The sequence below is a fragment of the Vombatus ursinus genome, unplaced genomic scaffold (genome assembly GCF_900497805.2).
Source record: "Vombatus ursinus unplaced genomic scaffold, bare-nosed wombat genome assembly UNPS02014830.1, whole genome shotgun sequence".
Lineage (NCBI taxonomy): Eukaryota > Metazoa > Chordata > Mammalia > Diprotodontia > Vombatidae > Vombatus > Vombatus ursinus.
In genome coordinates, this window is record NW_020954608.1 from 30264359 (window position 1) to 30284546 (window position 20188).

A 20188-nucleotide genomic window follows, 5' to 3' on the forward strand; every position below is an offset into this window, starting at 1 on the left:
ATTTGAACTCAAGTCTTTTTTAACACCAATCAGTCAGTCAATCAATCAACATTTATTAAGTGCCTGACATTCTATCTACTGTGCCACCTAATGGCTTCTCCTAGGGGGTAAGTAGCATGTTTCATCATTGGTATTCTGAAATTGTGGTCGACCTTTGCAATGATCAGAATTCTTAAGGTTTTCAAAGTTGTTTTTACTATGTTGTTTTTGTATAAATTGTTTATTTGGATCTGCCATTAGTATAGTGTCTGGCACATATTAAATGCTTAAAAATGCTTCTTGACTGCTCACTTCTCTTTTCATCATTTCATTTAAGTCTTCCTAGTTTTTTTTCTGAAATTGTTTCCTTTGTCACTTCTAACAACACAATAGTGTTACATTCATAAATTTGTTCAACAATTCCCCAGTCAGTGGGCATCTATGTTGTTTCTAGTTCTTTGCTACCACAAAAATAGCTGCTAGAGGAAGCAAAGTGGTGAAGTAGATAGAGTGCTAGACCAGAATCAGGAAGACTTGAGTTCTGATCCAGGCTCAGACACTTACTAGCTAGACACTTACTAGCTTACTCAGATCTTGGGCAAGTCACTTAATGTCAGTTGTCTCAGTTTCCTTAACTGTAAAATGGGGACAATAGTAGTGCCTACCTCTGAAGGTTGTTGTGAGGATTAAATGAGGTAATATTCATATTGCACATAGGACAGTACCTTCTAACATAGTCTGCGCTTAAATTCTCTCTCCTCTTCCTCCCTTCCTTTGTTCCTTCCTTCATCTGTGATTACTTTGTTTTTATTAGTGACCTCCTTGGAGTTTGTTTCATAGTGGGCATTTTAGTTACTTTATTTGCATAATGCCAATTAGTTGCTTTATTGGCATAATTTCAAGGTATTTTCCAAAATGGCTATACCAAATCACAATTTCATAAATCATAAACTTACAATATGCCTATCTTCCCACAATTTCTCCAACATTGATTATTTTCATCTCATCTTATCTCCTCCAGTTTCCTGGGCATGAGCTGAAACATGAGGGTTGTTTTGATTTGCATTTCTTTTAGTGATATGCAACATTTATAGGGTTGTTAATAGTTTAGAATTCTTTTGAGAAGTTTGTTCTTACCTTTTGACCACTTATCTGTTGAGGAATGGCTTTTGGAAACCATTCATTATTAAAAAACAACTGTGATTAATCCACATATGATTTAATTTAGAATTGACTACAGTATAATTAAGATATGGAATATTTTTAGGATACCATGGATTTAAATTAGTTTGGGTTTCCTCTAAAAGCCTTTATTTCTGAAGTGAATTTTCTGATGAAACTGTTAAGTTTTTTGGTAACGAGGTGTTTTCCTGTGACTTGTTTATCGGAGTAGCACTTAGACTAAATAATCCTCTGTGGTTATTAAAATAGCTTATTTTGAGCAGAGCCAGGAGAACACCTTACACAGTAACAGCAACATAGTACGATGACCAACTTTGATAGGCTTAGTTCTTCTTAGCAATATAATGATCAAAGATAATTCCAAAAGACTCGTGATGGAAAATGCTATCCACATCCAGAGAAAGAGCTATGGAGTCTGAATGCAGATTGAAGCATGATATTTTCACTTTTTTTCCCTGCTTTTTTTGCTTTTCTTTCTCATGTTTTTTTTTTCCTTTTGATTCTTCTTTCACAGCATGACTACATTTAACATGATTTTACATGTATAACTCATACCAGATTTCTTGCTGTCTTAGGGGTGAGGAAAAGGGAAAAAGGGAGAAAAATTTGTAAATCAAAATCTTATAAAAATGAGTGTCAAAAATTATCTTTACATGTAACTAGAAAAATGAAATAACTATTAAGTGGGAAAAAATGAAATTGCTTATTTCATTATTATTCTTTAAGGAAATCACATAAAGATAAAATGCTTTAGTTATATTTGAATATGAAGCTTAATTTTAGATTTAATCTTAAAATATTGTTACCAGTATTTGTGATACTTTTATTTTTATGCCTACATTTTAAATTGTCACAAAATTTATTTATGTGAAAATTTCAGTTTCATGTAAATTCTTGGCCAAACATGTTTGGTAAGTTTATCAGACTATTTCATTCTTTATTTATAGACGCATTCTACATTCTAAAGGGGAGCTGAGTGAAGATCGACATAAGCAGTATGAAGAATTTGCTATGTCTTATCAGAAATTACTGGCAAATTCTCAGTCTTTGGCAGACCTTTTGGATGAAAATATGCCTGATCTTCCTCAGGACAAACCAACACCAGAGGGTAAGCTATTATAATAATCAAATTTTGACACTTAAAACTATTTATTGCTACCCTTTCTTTAGGATTAATAGTTGTTTGTTGGCTAAGTTTTTATCTGCAAATGAAAATTACTCCTAGTTTTCTCTCTTTCAGGGTTTTTTGTATAGTGAATAGTATTAAAACCTGATACAGTTGAAAAATGACAGTATGGTATAGTGGAAAGTAAATTGGCCAGGGATTCAGGGATCTGGTTCTGGTTCTGTGCTTTGTAACCTTGAATAACCTCTTCAGGCCTCATCTTCCTTATCTGTAAAATAAAGGGCTTGGACTAGTTCATTGATCAGAATCTTTCTGGCTTTGAAATCCTACAGTTATAAATAAGAGTAAGTTAACTTTATTCCATACAATTTCAGAAAGTTTAGAAATGTAGACACATATATACTCAGCACCATCAAAGGGCTGTTTCTCTCATTTCCTAGATCCTTCAGATCTAGGTGTCTGGGATTCAGAAAGATTGTCTGATCTCTCATTTTACAAATAAGGAAATTAAGGCCTAGAGAGATTAAATGATGCATACTTTATTATTTTTTTTTTTCTTTTCACTGAGGAAAGATGGTACTTTGAATTTACTTTTCTTTAGTAGGGAGAAAAGTTGTTTCTGGATCTATGCCAAAAGATCCTCTCTGATAGTCTTCCTAATGGTTTGAGAGAGTGTTGAAAAGTGACTTGTAGTCTTATTTTAAATTTATATATTACTCTTGTAACAGTGTTAGAGATGGATATTGATGGGTAAAATTAGATATAGATGCAGGGAGAATTTAAAACATTATTAGAAAAAATTGAGAAAGAAACAATAGAAGAAAAAGTGTTTTTTTTTTTCAGTTATAGAATTAAACAAAAATTATGTAGTTTAGTATCAGAATGTTATTAAATAGCCTAATGGGGAGTCAAGAGATTTGAATTCTCTTTCCATTTGGAGGTATAGAATGATCTACTTAGAGTTTTGATTGTTAGCTTCCCCAGACCAACTTCTGGCCTACCTTTTTCCTGCTCTCTTTAATTCCCTGTATCCACAGTGCTTCATAAGGTTTAGTAGTAGTAAATGAAGAAAGCAGAGTTTAAGAATGAGTGCGGAAACTGGAAATTTTCAATGAAAAGGTTAGAGGAATGCATTTTTGTGACTATTTTTGAAGACAGTTGTGAAAAATGAATTCAGTCATTCCTTAGGTACTTAAGTATTCGTGGTAGTTTTCTTAAACTACCTTCTATCCTTGTTTAGATTAATAGTAAGGTCCAAATTAATACTGTGAAGCTCTCATTAAAATGTTTCTGTTCTATGATTAGGTTTAATATTTAATTTGGCATTATCAGAAATGTATTAGCGTGCTTCTGGTCATTCTGTTGTCATAGATTTCACTTTATATAAGGAACTTCACAACAGTTTTTCATTCTCAGCATTGTTCAAAACTGAATTTAGGTCAACTGAGTTCTTTTTAAATTGGGTCCTATTTCAGACTTTACTAGATTGTCAGTGGTACCATAATTTATACTGTTTTTGGTAATTTGTGTGGTGCCAGTGGAGAAGGGTACAAATATGAGAAAATGTTATTGAGGTGGAATTGACAAGAAGTGGTAATTGATAGTATATGAAAATTGAATGAAGGAGAAATGTCAAAAATTACAGGTTTCAAATGTGAGAATTATAGTACTACTAACAGAATATCAGTCATAAAATATACTATAATGATGACTTTTTTTAACAATAAAATTTACTGAATTCATGCAAAAGACTTGGCACAGGAAAATGGGTTGTAAATTCCAGTGGATATAATAAGATATTAAGAAGACTAAGTGGAAAAAGAAAGTAGAAAATGAATTCTAGCAGGGCGATTCAAAGTAAGAGATCCAAGACTTCCAAGAGTTTTAAAAATTACTTCTTTCACACCAAAATTTACATTTTCAGTTTTGTAAGTAGAACTCTTTTCCATTGTTTACATATAAATTATTGATAAATCAGATCTATAGTTCACCTAGTTGCCAAATGGCCTTGTTAATGTAGATGTGTACTTTGCTATAAAGTTAATGTTATTAAATATGCAGTTATTATAAAAATTCATACTTTGGTATATGTACAGTTGGTCCTTTGAATGATAAAAAATTGTCATTGGTATTTTATTACTCAGTATTTGTTCTGTATCAGATGTTGTAGCAGCACTTTCTAGTCTCAGTTTTTGTAAAGAATGGCCTCTAACCAAGAAGTAAAGAAGAGAACTTGAGTGCTGTCCATGGTGAAAAATATAAATTATCCAAGATAAACATGATTGGTTTACTGTGCAGAAGAAGGAGCACATTTGTTATCAGTGACTGAAAGCTAAGGTGCACTAATGGCAGCATGGAGAAATTTGGGGAAAGGAAAGAAGAGATAAAAGATAAAAAGGAGGAAAACGCATATGAAGAGAGAAGTAGCAAAAATGTTTTTGGATAAGTGACAGAGAGGAGAATAGGGTGACAAGGAGAGCTTATGACTGGTGAGAAGAGAAAAGAAAAGTGAGAAAAGAAAAAATCAGAATAGTACTGCCATTTAGGTGCATTTAGTAATATAGTAAACTAAGTCCTTTATCACTTGATAGTCCCTGAGAACTTTCTGGCATCATGCTACTAACATACTTCTAGAATAGCACTGTAGTCTGATGCTACTTGCTACTGGGTAAACAATTCTATATACTTTAGCCCTTCAAGAAGACATCCTTTTATGACAGTGAAGATTACTGAACAATGAATACTTATATTATGTGTAATAAGTACAGTGATTGAACTCGAGTTGACCAAGAAAGGTTTAATGTATTTAATATTCTGTATTCTAAGACAGGGAGACAGATAGTATGTTTTAGAACGATTACTACTCCAACAAACCAGATAAAAATTTTAAAAGTTTGGTTTTTAACCATTAGGAAAATTACCCATCTCTAACAGCTCATTCTCTGATCATTTCAGATAAATGGATGGTTACTATATTAAATATATGACAGATATACTTTTAATATTCTTTGTTTTAAAATGTAAAAAACTTTGTTCTGAACTTGACAAAATATCAACAAATGTGGATATTTCTGTTTACAAATAACAGGAAGAGATACTGTTCATGAAATTGAATCTCATTGCATAGAGTTGGTTTGTTGTTTTTTTTTTAAAGCATGAACTAAGTTCAGTACTGTAATTCCCTGAGCTGTACCACTTATTATTTTTTTGCTTTTAATTTTTTATTCACTTTAAACTTAAATATAAAGTGAGAAAAAAAAAGAACATTTCCAAGTACACAGCAGAACATAAAGAGAAGATTCAGTATAAAACCATAAATTTCCATTTCAGACTACTTTTTTTTCTGAAAAATTATGTAATAAATACTACACATTTTTCCCCCAAAGTTGTGCAGCTTTTCTGTGCTTCCTTCTAAGTTTTCTTTTGTTCTCTGCTGTGCACTTTTTATTTTTTCTCCTTCCCTCCCTAGTGAAGGCTTCAATTGAACATGAATATATATTTTATTTATGTGTGTGTTTGCACACATCCCTATATAAATACTATATACACACATACATGTAAAGCCATACTGTATATGTTTCTAATTATTGTTTTTTTTCTGAAGATGGATAACATCTTCCTTCATAGATTCAAGTTTTTCTAAAATCAACCAGCTCATCATTTCTTATAACATAGTATTCCATCACTACAACTTGGTTAACCATTCCCCAACTGAAAAGCATTTATCATTTTAGCCAATCAGGTAGGTGTAAGATACCATCTGAGTTGTTTTAATTTGCATTTCTCTCATCAGTAATGATTTCAAGCATTTTTTAATATGACTCCTTATGGTTTTGACTTCTTCATCAAAAAACTGCTTGTTCATATCCCTTGACCATTTATCAATTGAGGAATGACTCATTCTTATAAATATGACAAAGTTCTTTATATGTTTGAGAAATGAGACTTTTCTAAGAGACTGTGAAAATTTTTTCCCAATTTTTTGTTTTCCTTCTAATCTTGGCTACATTAGTTTTATTTGCACAAGAACTTTTCAGTTTCATATAATTGAAATTATCCATTTTATACCTCACAATGCTCTCTATCCCTTCTTTATTCATAAATTGTTCACCTATCCGTCAGTCTGATAGGTAATATGTTCTGTGTTTTTCTAATTTTCTTGTGCTATCTCCCTTTATGTGTAGGTCATGTATGCATTTTGACCTTATCTTGGTACATGGTTTAAGATACTGGTTTATGCCCAATTTCTGTCAAATTGTTTTCCAGCTTTCCCAACCAATTTTTACTAAATAATGAATTCCTATCCCCAAAACTTAAATCTTTACTTTTGTCAGACACAAGGTTACTATAATCCTTTAGTACAGGGTATTATATGTCTACCTTGTTCCACTTATTTACCCCTCTGTTTATTAGTTAGTACTAGGTAGTTTTGATATTTACTGCCTCATAAATACAGTTTGAGGTCTGGTACTGCCAAACCTTCTTCCTTTACATTTTTTTATTAGTTTCTTTGAAATTGTTGACCCTTTCTTCTTCCAAATGACTCTTGTTATTATTTTTTTCTCAGTAAAATTTTTTTTAGTAATTTAATTGAGATGGCATTGAATAAGGAGATACGTAAAATTGTCATTTTTGTTGTATTGACTTTTCCTAACCATGAATAAATAATATTTCTGCAGGTATTTAAATCTGACTTCATTGTATAAAAAGTGTTTTATAGTTATGTTCATGTAGTTCCTTGGGTCTATTTTGGTGGATATACTTTCAGGTATTTTATTCTGTCTACATTTATTTTAAATAGAGTGTCTCTTACTATATTTTCTTGGTTGGTGATATGTAAAAATGCTGATATTTATGTGGATTTATTTTACATCCTACACTTTGTTAAAATTATTGTTTCCACTAATTTTTAGTTGAATTTTTAGAATTTTCCAAGTATATGATCACACACATCATCTACAAAAAGAAATTGTTTATTACCTCATTTCCTATTCTGATTCCTTCAATTTCTTTTTCATTTATTGCTGTTGCTAGCATTTCTAAAACAATATTGAATAATATTGGTGACACATAGTGGTTTCATTGTTTATCTCTTTTAATTAAATCTATTTTAGCTTTAACTTTGTCTGAGATCCTGATTGCTATCCCTGCTCTTTTTATGTCAGCTGAGCATAAGAAGTTCTACTCCGGCCCTTTGTTTTAACTCTGTGCGTAGCTCTCATTTTTAATTGTCTTCCTTGTAAATGACATCTTGTCAGATTCTGATTTTTAATCCATTTCTGTTTTATGAGTAAATTCATCCCATTCACATTCAAAGTTATAATTATTAATTGTGTATTTCCCTCCATCCTATTTTTCCTCACTATTTATACTTCTTGTCCTGTTTACCCTATCCCTCCAAGTCTTATTTACTTCTAACCAGGACCTTGCCCTCCTATGCTTTAGTCTACTCACTCCTATAAGAATCCGTTCCTTATTCTTTCCCCCCAGCCTCCTAATTCTTAACCTACACACCCTTCTACAACTACCTAACTTATCCTGTCCCCATGCCGCCTTATTTCTATATAAATTCAGAAGACTTTTGTGCCCTTCTAGATGTTTTTGTTGTTCACCTCTTTTACCTAGTTCTGATGAGAGTAAGGTTCCAGCAGTACCAGCCCTCTTCTCTCACTTGCTTCTTCTATATCAGTTCTTCCTTTCACACCTCATTTGTATGAGATAATTTCTCCTTTTTATCTCTCTGTTCAGTTTTTTTTTTTTAGAATTAACCTTATTTGCCTCAGCCCAATTCATTCTTTCAAACTTCCTTAATCTTATATGTTGACTTTTCCATTGAGTTCTGGTCTTTTTGTCATAAATACTTGAAAGTCTTTCAGTTCATTGAATATCCTTTTTTTGGGGGGGGGGTTAGGCAGTGGGGTTAAGTGACTTGCCCAGGGTCACACAGCTAGTGTTATGTGTCTGAGGCCAGATTTGAACTCAGGTCCTCCTGAATCCAGGGCCAGTGCTCTATCCACTGTGCCACTTAGCTGCCCCTCTTTTTTTTTTTTTTCCTTGTTCAGGATTTTACTCAACTTTGCTTGGTAAATTTTTTTGGTTGCAACCCCAGCTTTCTTGCTCTTTGAAATATTATATTCCAAGATCTGTGTTCTTTTAATGTAGAAGCTGCTAGGTTTTGTGTGATTTCTTGTTGCTTATAGTATTTTCTCCTTAACTCGGGAGCTTTGAAACTTGACTGTGATATTCCTGTAATTTTTCATCCTGGAATCTCTTGCAGGTGGTGATGAGTGGATTTTTTCTATTTCCACTTTACCCTCTCGTTCTAGAACTTCAGGACAATTTTCCTTAATGATTTCTGGTTATATTGTATCAGGTCTCTTTTGGTCATAACTTTCAGGTAGCCCAACAAGTCTTTTATTTATTCATTTATTTGACCATTTATTTATTTATTCAATTTTGGTTTGCAACATTCACTTTTATAAGATTTTGAGTTCTTAAATTTTTTCTCCTTTTCTCCTCTCACCCCTCCCTGAGATGGCTTGCAATCTGATATAGGCTATACATGTACAGTTATATTAAACATATATTTAGTCATGTGTGAAAGAAAAATCAGAACAAAAGGGAAAAAACCATGAGGAAGAAAAAAGCAAAAAAACAAAAAAGAGAGAAAATAGTATGCTTCAATCTGCATTCAGACTTCACAGTTCTTTCTCGGGATGTGGATAGCATTTTCCAGCATGAGTCTTCTGGAATTTCTTAGATCATTGCATTGCTCAGAAGAGCTAAGTCTATCAAAGTTGGTCATTGCACAGTGTTGCTGTTACTATGTATAATGTTCTCCTGGCTTTGCTTATTTTACTCAGCATCAGTTCATGCAAGTCTTTCCAGGTTTTTCCCCTTCCCCTCACCATTTCTTTTTCTTTAAATTTTAAATAATATATTTATTTTTAGTTTTCAACTTTCACTTCCGTAAGATTGAGTTTTAAATTTTCTCCCCTTCTCTCTCTTTCCCCCTCCCCAAGATGGCATGCAATCTGATATAGTCTCTTCTTATACATTCATATTAAACATATTTTCACATGAGTCATGATGTAAAGAATAATTAGAACTAATGGGAGGAACCATGAGAAAGAAGAAACAAAACAAAACAACAAAAGAAAAGGAAAGCAAATAGTATGCTTTCATTTGCATTCAGACTCCAAAGTTCTTTCTCTGGATGTGGAGAGCATTTTCCATCGGGAGTCTTTTTGAGTTGTCTTAGATATTTACATTTCTGAGAAGAGCTAAGTCTATCAAAGTCAATCATCGCAGAATGTGGCTGTTGACTGTATAATGTTCTCCTGGTTCTGCACATTTCACTCAGCATCAGTTCATGCAAGTCTTTCCAGGTTTTTAAAGAACCTATTGTAGGATTATGGTTCTCAGTCCACTCTGCTATCTGCTTCCATTTGATGGAAGAGTTCATCCCATTCACATTCACAGTTATGATTACTATCTGTGTCTTTCTCTCCATCCTGTTTTCCCCCCTGTTTATGGTTTTCTCTCTCCTTTCCCCCTTTCCCTCTTCACTAGTTTTGTTTTCGACCACTGCCTCCCTCAGTCTGCCCTCAAGGCTACCAGCCACCTCCCTTTTCTTTTTCATTTCCCCTCCTACTTCCTATAGGGTAAGTTAGATTTCTGTACCTAACTGATTATGTTATTCCCTCTTTGAGCCAAATCTGATGAGAGTAAAGTTCAAACGATGCTCATCTCCCTCCCTTCTTTCTCTCTACTGCAGTATGTTTTTATGCCTTTTCATGCGATGCAGTTTACCCTTATCTGCCTCCTCCTTTCTTCTTCCAGAACAATCCCTTTTCACCACTTAGATTTTTTTATCATCACATCAAAGTGAACTTATACCCATGCCCTCTGTCTATGTATACCCCTTTTAAATGTAGTAACTATACAGTTCTCAAGAGTTACAAGTGTCGTCTTCCCTTGTAAGGATGTAAACAGTTTGCTCTTATTGATAACATGTTGTTTTTTTTCTTTTCTGTTTACCTTTTTATGTCTTTCTTGCGTTTTGCATTTGTTGATCAAATTTTCTGTTGAGCTCTGGTCTTTTCATCAGGAAGGTTTGGAAGTCCCCAATGTCATTGAATGACCATCTTTTCTCCTGAAGGATTATGTTCAGTTTCGCTGGGTAGTTGATTGTTGGTTGTAGTCCAAGCTCCTTTGGCTTATGGAATATTGTATTCCATGCCCTCTGATCTTTTAATGTAGAAGCTGCAAGGTCCTGCATAATCCTGACTGTGATTGCATGATATTTAAATAGTTTCTTTTTGACTGCTTGCAGTATTTTCTCATCGACCTGGTAATTTTGGAATTTGGCTGCAATATTTCTTGGCATTTTCAATTTGGGATCTCTTTCAAGAGGTGATTGCTGGATTCTGTCGATGACTATTTTTACCTTCTGGTACTAGGACCTCTGGGCAGTTTTCCTTGATGATTTCCTGAAAGGTACTGTACGGGCTTTTTTTTTTTTTTTCCATCATGGTTTTCAGGTAGACCAATAATTTTTAAATTGTCTCTCCTGGATATATTTTTCAGGTCAGTTGTTTTACCAATGAGGTATTTTACACTTTCTTCAATTTTTTCATTCTTTTGTTTCTGTTTGACTGATTCTTGATATCTCATAGAGTCCTTAGCTTCCACTTGCACAATTCTAATTTTTAATGAATTGTTTCCTTCTATTAGATTTTGTACCTCCTTTTCCATTTGGCCCATTTTACTTTTTAAGGAGTTCTTCTCTTCAGTGAGTTTTTGTGCCTCCTTTTCCATTTAACCAGTTCTACTTTTTAAGGATTTGATTTCTTCAGTGTAATTTTTTTCCATTTGGCCAATTGTATTTTTTAAGGACTTGTTTTCTGTAGTCAATTTTGTCCTTTTTCTAAGCTGTTGACTCTCTCTTGCATACCACTCATTCATTTCCTTTCCCAATTTTTCTTCTACTTCTCTTATTTGACTTTTAAAATCCTTCTTGAGCTCTTCCAAGAACGCTTTTTGGGCTTGAGACCAATTCATATTTCCCTTTGAAGTTTCAGATGTGAGTACATTGACAATATTATCCTCTTCTGAATTTGTGCCTTGATCTTCCCTGTTCCCATAATAAGAATCTATGGTCATTTTCTGTTTTTGCTTTTTGGTGTTTGCCTATTTCCTGGCTTTTAAAGTTGAGCTGTCCTGTTGGAGTGCAGCGGGCAGTCACCCAAGCTTCCTGTGGTGGGAGCCCAGGACCTGGTCACTGGCTTTGTGTGCTGGGGCCTCAGGTGCTGGCAGATGGAGGCTGTAAGTGTCTGGCAGCTTACGTGGTGTTGAGCTGTGGTCAGCAGCACTGGAGCTCTCAGGTTGGGGTGGGGAGTCTGGCCCCTGGGGGATGCCTGCTCACCTGGGCTTCTTTAAAGCACTCAAATGTTTGGCTGCTAGGGGATGTCGATGCCAATTCTTTGCCACCACAAAAAGAGCTGCTATAAATATTTTTGTATATGTGGGTCCTTTACCCTTTTTCGTGATCTCTTTGGGATACAGACCTAGAAGTGGTATTGCTGGGTCAAAGGGTATGCGTAGTTTTACAGCCTTTTGGGCATAGTTCCAAATTGTTTTCCAGAATGGTTGGATCAGTTCACAACTCCCCCACCAATGTACCAATGTTCCAGTTTTCCCACATCTTCTCCAAAATTTTTCATTTTCCTCTTTTGTCATGTTAGCCAATCTGATAGGTGTGATGTGGTACCTCAGAATTGTTTTAATTTGCGTTTCTCTAGTCAATAGTGATTTAGAGCATTTTTTTCATGTGACTATAGATAGCTTTAATTTCTTCGTCAGAAAACTGCTGTGCATATCCTTTGACCATTTATAAATTGAGTAGTCCAACAATTCCTATATTGTTTCTCCTCGTACCAGATCAGTTGTTTTTCTAATAAGATGTTTCACATTCTCTCTTTTTTTGGCTAGGCAGTAGGGTTAAGTAACTTGCCCAGGGTCACACAGCTAGAAAGTGTCAAGTATCTGAGGCCGGATCTGAAGTCAGGTCCTCCTGAATCCAGGGCTGGTGTTCTGTCCACTGTGCCACTTAGCTGCCCCTTTTTTTTATTCTTTAGATTTTGTTTTATTTATTGGTATTTTATAATGTCAGCTTCCACTTACCCAATTCTAGTTTTCAAGGAGTTATTTTCTTAAGTTTTTGGATCTCTTTTTCCACTTGATCATCTTCTCATAATTTTCTATTTGATTGACATTTTTCTTTGAATTAGGAGTGGCTATTTCAACTTCACTAGAGTGGCTTTTTAAACTGTACTAATCACTTATATCATCAAAATTTTTCCCAGTAGCTTTCCTTCTTCCTCTCCCAGAGAGCCATTCCGTAGAACAAATAATATTTTTTAGAGGTGAAAAAAGAAGATACTCAACAATATACCAGGATACTATCTTTCCTTGATCCTTCCAACATAGATTATTCCCATCTTTAGTCATTTTTTAGAGAAAGAGGAAGAAATCTCTTAATATTTTCATTATCATTATTATTTTGTTAATTGTTATGTTTATTTACCTTTCTTATATTTCTGATGTCTAGGGTATTTGAAAACAAATAACTCGTTCCCATCTGGTTTTCTCCGTAGAAATGCTTCAAATGCCTCTTTTATTGAATATACAGCTTTTATTAATAGTTTGTCTTGGTATAACATCTTGAGTTGCATCTTGAGTGCCTTTGTTCTTTGGAATATTTTATTCTATTTCCTTTTGAGGTTTTTGATGGGTGCAGAGCAGTCTTAATGACTTTCAGATTCCTTTCCTTTATATTTGAAGGTCTTTCTCCTGATTGCTTGAAAAGTTTGTTGTTTGTCTTTGGAATTGTTTAATTTAACCACTACATGTTCTATGCAGCAAGGGATTTTTTTCCCCTGAGGCAACCTGTGGATTTTTTAAATTGGCCCTTTGTTTTGAGTGTTTAAAAGCCTGAGCAGTTTTCCAATATTATTTCCTGTTTAGGTTTTTCAACTTGTTATGTTCTCATGGGAATAATCCTTAAGTTGACTCTTCAGATCCTATCTTAGCGATGAATATGTTTTGCGTGCATGGAGATCATGTTTCTTTTAATCATTTTTTTTGGGGGGGGGCAAGGCAGTTAGGGTTAAGTGACTTGATCAGGGTCACACAGCTAATAAATGTCAAGTGTCTAAGGCAGTATCTGAACTCAGGTCCTCCTGACTCCAGGGCTAGTGCTTTATCCACAGCACCACCTAGCTGCCCCCTTTTCTTTTTAGTTAATGCTTTTTGCTTTTCTTCTTTCAGGTTGTCCTTCACTTCTATACGTTTGCATTACTAGTCAGTTATTCTCTTTTTTTTTTCTTTTGTGAGATAAGCTACTATGGATTCAGGTTTTCTTATTCTGCCAATTAGTTTTGCTGTGTAGGCTATAAATTCTGTTTTCACAATTCTTATTTTTCTTTTAAACCATTTAACGAACTTCCTGCTGTGGTCCTGTGCTCTTTTGGGAATCCACAGAGGGTCTTCTGCCTCATCAGGTGTTTATTTAGTTTTCTTTTGTCTTACAGTATTTATTCATAGCTGAGAATATGGGAAACAGTATTCCTTTCTTTTATTAATATCTGATTTATTGCTTATGTTTGAAGTCTTTAGCTGAGTTTTCTTCCTCCTGAGGATCTTTGGTGATTTCAGTCTTTTTCCTTGTATTTCCCTATTGTTCAGTTCTTGATTTTGCCCTTTGATTGTAGTTTCCTTAGGGGCTAGACCTCAAAACCATCTCACCTTCTTCCCATGCTGGGCAGTTTCCATTTCCTCATCCTTAGTTTCTGCCCGAAGTGACTTTTAGAGGAATGGAACTGGCCCTAGCTGATTTTATAGTATTCTTTCCCTGTCCCTTTGTTTTTCATTTCTTTTAGTGATCCCTGTACAGCTGAAAGCTCCTGTGTTGCTCTCCCAGCTAGAGCAAACTCTTTGGGTAGAATTGAGTTCTCTTGCAACCCTGTCAGTTTGCTGAGTGAACATATTAAAAATTTAGGGTTTGGACTTCTCTTTTGTTTATTGCATTTTTACCTCGTTTGGGTTCTTGGTGTCATACACTGTAGAGACAACTAGAATTGTTTTCCTCCCTTTTGCATAATTTCTATTTTGTAGAGATTTGAAAGGCTGTGAGGTTTGGTGAAAATGCACAGTTCTCTGGTTTGGTTGGTTACATGACCTAGAAGTTCATCTTTTGTCATCTGCCAATTTGCTGGGTATGAGGTATAAAACAAACTTCTTTGGATTTGCCTTAGTAATTTGGAGCATTCTTTCATAATTTTTTTTTTCTGTTTCTTGTTATCACAAGTGAGTCCTGCTAAATAATCTTAATAGTTTGTAGTTCTTCTTCTGAGAAGTATTTGTTCATGTCCTTTGACCATTTATCTTTTGGGCGTTGACTTTATGTACACACACATATGTACATGTATGTATATCTATATCTGTTGGTTGTTAGGTCTTGAATCCCAAACTTTTATCTTAGAAATTTGTTATAAAGATTTTTTTTTTCCATTTGACTGCTTTTCTTCTTATCCTAAATGCGTCAGTTTTGTTTGTCCAGAAGCTTTTTAGCTTCATGTAATAAGATATCTATTTTATCTTTTTAATTGCCTTTATACCTTGTTTTTAAGAGAATATCATCTGCTAACTGTAACTGTGAAAGATATATAATCTGATTCTCTTCTCACTTTTTGTAATACGATCTTTTTAAAAATAAGTTTTTATTGGGCTTTTGTTTTTACATCATTATAGTTTTCCCCAGAATTGTCTTCCCCCTACATAAGGAATAGTATTTTTTTAAGACCAAAAAAAAAAAAAAAGAAAAAGAAGAGGAAAAAATCAGCACAACTAGTCACTACATTGAAAATGTGCAGTGTGCAACACATGTGAACCCATCTCCAAGCACAGAGTTGGTTGGGTGCTTCCTTTTGTATCTCTTCTGCTTTTACTTTATAATTTTGCATTTACTTGAGTTTTTTTTGTGTGTGTGGTGGTTCTTTCCATTTACATTTGTATTGTCATTGTGTATAATGTTTTCTTGCCTCTGCTTACTTCACTTTGCCTCAGTTTATTTAGATCTTCCTGTGATTATTTGTTTTCATCACATTCATCATTTTTTTCAGCACACATACCACATTTGTGTAGACTTTCCTCAGTTGGTGGGTATGTACTTTAATTCTGTTACTTTGCTATCACAAGAAGTCATGCTATAAATATTTTGGTTTGTATGAAGACTTTCTTATCCATGGCCTCCTTGGGACATAAACCTAGTAGTACACTGTCTGGGTCAAAGGATATGGACATTTTAGTCACTTTATTTGTATAATTCTAAATTTATTTCCAAAATCATTGTACCAATTCATAGCTCCATCAACAGTGCACTAATGTGCCTATCTTTTGAGAACCCCTCCTGCATTGACTGTTGCCATCTTTTATCATCTTTGCCAATTTACAGAGGGTGAGGTGAAACCTCAGGGTTGTTTTGATCTGCATTTTTCTTATTAGTGATTTGGAGCATTCTTTCATGTAGATGTTAATACTTTGCAGTTTTTCTTTTGATAACTGTTTGTTCTATGATCTGATCTTTTTTTAAAATAATATTTTATTTTTCCCCAATTACATGTAAGAACAACTTTTGACTTTTTTTTAAATTTTGAGTTTCAGATTCTCACCCTTGTTCCTTTCCTTCCTCCCTCCTTGAGAGAATAAGCTGTTTGATATAAGTTATACGTGTGTAGTCATGCAGAACACTTCCATATATATAATGTGATCTTAAGCATTAAGGGTCACATATCCATTTTGAATTTAATGTGGAAATAATCATGTAAGGTATAGGTCTGAACCTAATTTCTTCCATACTGGTTTCCAGTTTTCCTATCAAATAGGGATTTCTTTACTAAGTAATTTATGTCTTCATATTCATTGAATATTGAATTTTTGAGTTTCATTGTTTCTGATTCTTCTATGTCTAGAGTCTTACATTGATCTCCTTTATTTTTTAACCACTACCAAATGGTTTAATGACTGCTGCTTTATAATATAGTGTGAGATCTGGAAGTCCTACTCCTCCTTCACTCAAATTAATTCTTGTTATTTTCTTTTGATCCTCTAGCTCTTTTGTTTCATAAAATGAATTTAATTATTATTTTATTGTATACCTTTGATAGTTTGGTATAGCATTTAAACTGTAAATAAACTTTAATATTATAATTTTAAATTACATTTGCACAGCCTTCAGCTTTTTAATTTCTTTATTTCATTAAAGAGAATAACATTTTGCCTTTTTGGTAGCTTAATTGCCTGTTGTTTTATCTATTTTGTGTTTATTTTTAATGGAATTTCCCTTGCCAATATGGCTTCTTGGATTTTGTTCTTACTACATAGAAATGCTATTGATTTTGTTGGTGTGGTTCAAAGTGTGCAACTTTGCTGAAGCTGTTTGTCTCAGTATCTTTGCTGCTTCCCTAGGTTTTCTAAGTAAAACATAATGTCGTTAGCAAATAGTGATAGTTTTATCTCTTTATTAATCTTAATGCCTTTAATTTATTTCTCATTGTTACTATCATTTATGAACTTTGTCAAATAATAGAGGAGAGAGAAGCATCCTTGCTTTAATTCCTGCACTTATTAGGAAATAAATGTATTCCCATTATATATGATACTTGTGATTTTACATAGATACTTTTTATGAACTTGAAAAAAGACTACCTCACTCCTCCTTTTTTAAAAAATGTTTTATTAATTTAATAATCACTTTGATAAGCTTTTGAGTTTAAAATTTTTCTCCCTGTCCCTCCTCAAGACGGTGTACAATCTGATATAGGTTCTACATATACATTTCCATTAAACATATTTTCACATTAGTGATGTTGTAAGGAAGAATTAGAACCAATAGGAGGAGCCACCAGAAAGAGGAAACAAAACAGAAAAAAAAAATGGCAGATAGTATGCTACGATCTGCATTCAAACTCCATGGTTCTTTCTTTGGATGTGGATAGCATTTTCCATCATGAGACTTTTGGAGATGTCTTTGATCCTTGCATTGCTGAGAAGGGCTAAGTCTGTCAAAGTTAATTATAATACAGCATAGCTGTTGCTGTGTACAATGTTCTCCTGGTTCTGCTCACATCACTCAGCATCAGTCCATGCAAGTTTTTCCAGGTTTTTCTGAAGTCTGCCTGCTCATCATTTCTTACAGCACAATAGTACTCCATTACATTCATATACCACAACTTGTTCAGCCATTCCCCAGCTGATGGGCATCCCCTCAATTTCCAATTCTTGGCCACCACAGAAAGAGCTGCTATAAATATTTTTGTACATGTGGGTCCTTTTCCCATTTTTATTACTATTTTTATTGTGTCATGGTCTTTAAAGGATGTATTTATATGTCTGCCTTTTTACATTTATTTAAAATATCTCTGTGCTCTAATGGATGGTCATTTTTTTTTAAGTTCTAAGTAGTGCTGAGAAATACACGTATTCTTTAAAAGTCTTGTTTAGAAGATGCTATAAGTTTTTAACTCTAGTTTCTCTAACAATTTATTCAGTTCTTTATGTCAAGCAGAAGTAAGTAAAAAGGTAAAGTATTGTGTGTAAAGAGAAAAGAAAAAAATTCCAATTTAGGGGAAAAAAAACAGTGTTAGAGGCAAATGGAGGAAAACTTAACTTTTGTAACTTTAAATATAAATGTATTAAACAATCCAGTAAAATGAAAGAATGTAAATTAGATAAGAAAACAGCATAATTTGTTGCTTATAAAACACATACCTAAAGAGCTATAGATATACACAGTCCAAAAATGAGAAGCTTTAACAAAATTTATTCTGTAGCAGGTGAATTCAAAAAGTAGGAGTTGTAATTATTCCTACTGGAAAAAGCAAAAATAAAAATTTGAAACATAAAAAGAGATAAATGTGGAAACTATATTTGCTGAAAGGAATCATACAGACAACAAATCAATATCAATGTTAAACTCATATGCTCCAAATGCTTTAGCAAAATAAATAAAGGAAAAATTAACTGAAGTACAAGAAGACATAGTAATACAATAATAGCCCAAGACTTTCCCCTCCTCTTTCAATTTTCAGTCTACAGAAAGAAAAACCAAATTGAAAATGTATAATTGAACAGATTTCTAGAGAAATTAGAGCTAAAAGACTTATAGTGTCTTTTAAACAGGGTTTGCTAAATTAGTACCACATAAAAGTTTTACAAAAACAGGTGATGAAATAAAAAGGCAGAAATAGGAAACACATCCTTTATAGACTATAATGCCGTAAAGATAGTATTCTGTTCATGGAGTACAAATAAAAGACACAGAACCAAATTGAGACTTAAAAATATGATTCTAAATAATGAGTGAGCCAAAGAAGGCATCATATAGAAAATAATTATGTGAAAGAAAGTGATAGTGATGAAATGCCAGTATTTCTAAGATGTAGTTAAGAAGTCATCAAAGTAAAAATTGTGTCCCTTAAGACACAAATTTTCAAAATAGAAAAGGAGAACATTAATGAACTGCTTATATCTTGGGTACTTAACTCTTTTCCAAGAAATTTGATATAAAGACTGCTTCCTTTCTTAACCTAGATGCATTAATTTTATTTGTGCAGAAGCTCTTCAGTTGAATGTAGAAGTCTTTTTTGTTATTCTTATAAATTACCTCTGTCTCTTGTTAGAGTAAAAATATATCTCCTACCTACAACTATGAAAGGCATATAAATTATTTCTAATTTTTAATAGTGTGATATTTAAGATTCAAGTCATGTATCCATTTTGTATTGATTGTGGATATCATTGGTTTATCAGTATTGTCTTTGGAAATATAGTCTCCAACATTTAAAGAATGTGTAATTTTATTGAGGTAATAATACAGTACATAGCTATATGTTATGAAGGCTATTAACTATCGGATTAGTTCTATAGATATTAAATACTGTAGAAATACAGAAGAAAAGATCATCATTGCTTAAGATGTTAAAAGGTGCTTCCTAAAGGAGATGTAACTTGAGCTGGGCCTTTAAATGACATGAATACTCTGTTAGTCATTTTAGCTTTATCATTCATAAAGATAGACCCAATATATCACATAACTACTCAATTTTTTCTAAGTTTAGAGCTCAGAGTAAATACTGGTAAAAATCTCCTACTTGTGTCTCCCATTTCATTTTTACACCATGTTTTTTTTTTCAGTGTTTTAAACAAGTTTTTGAACTTTTTAAAAACTTTCAGATTTTGTGATTTAAGATTGAAGACGGTCTTATAAAAGTTTGGTTCTTTTTTTTTTTACTGAAGTAACAGATGTTAATTTGGATATTTCTTACTGTGTTCTGGGTATGATTTGTAACATGATAGCTTTAAAATGAAAATGCTTAATGAGTAGAATATAAATTCTCATTTTTTGTTATGGTCAATATGTATACAATGGTGCTAACTATGTGTGATTTTGTTTGTAGAGCATGGCCCAGGAATTGATATCTTTACACCTGGTAAACCTGGAGAATATGACTTAGAAGGTGGTATATGGGAGGATGAAGATGCTCGAAATTTTTATGAGAACCTTATTGATTTGAAGGCTTTTGTACCAGCCATTTTATTTAAAGACAATGAAAGAACATATCAGAGCAAAGACTCTAATAAAGAAGATTCCAAAGGTAATATTACAAATAGATTTAAAATATACAGAAATGTTTCAAAAAATATTTTGCCTGAGGTTACTATTTGAGTTAAAATTATGAACAGTTTGTTAGTTATAAAATTTTTGAGATGATAATTTGAGATAAATTTTTCTAGGTAGATCATTTAGTTGAAGTGATCAAAATGTGCTATGATTTGTGC

The 20188-nt window shown here is 33.2% G+C and overlaps 1 protein-coding gene across 5 annotated transcripts in view; it reads left to right on the forward strand.

Moving 5' to 3' along the window:
• UPF2 (UPF2, regulator of nonsense mediated mRNA decay) overlaps positions 1 to 20188 on the forward strand; it is a 126601-nt gene that overhangs the window by 21122 nt on the left and 85291 nt on the right. For all 5 annotated transcript variants that reach the window (XM_027838554.1, XM_027838553.1, XM_027838557.1 and 2 more), the window contains exons 4-5: positions 2109 to 2269; positions 19807 to 20004. In XM_027838554.1, the coding sequence (XP_027694355.1) occupies positions 2109 to 2269; positions 19807 to 20004 (359 nt within the window). The remainder of the gene's footprint in view (positions 1 to 2108; positions 2270 to 19806; positions 20005 to 20188) is intronic.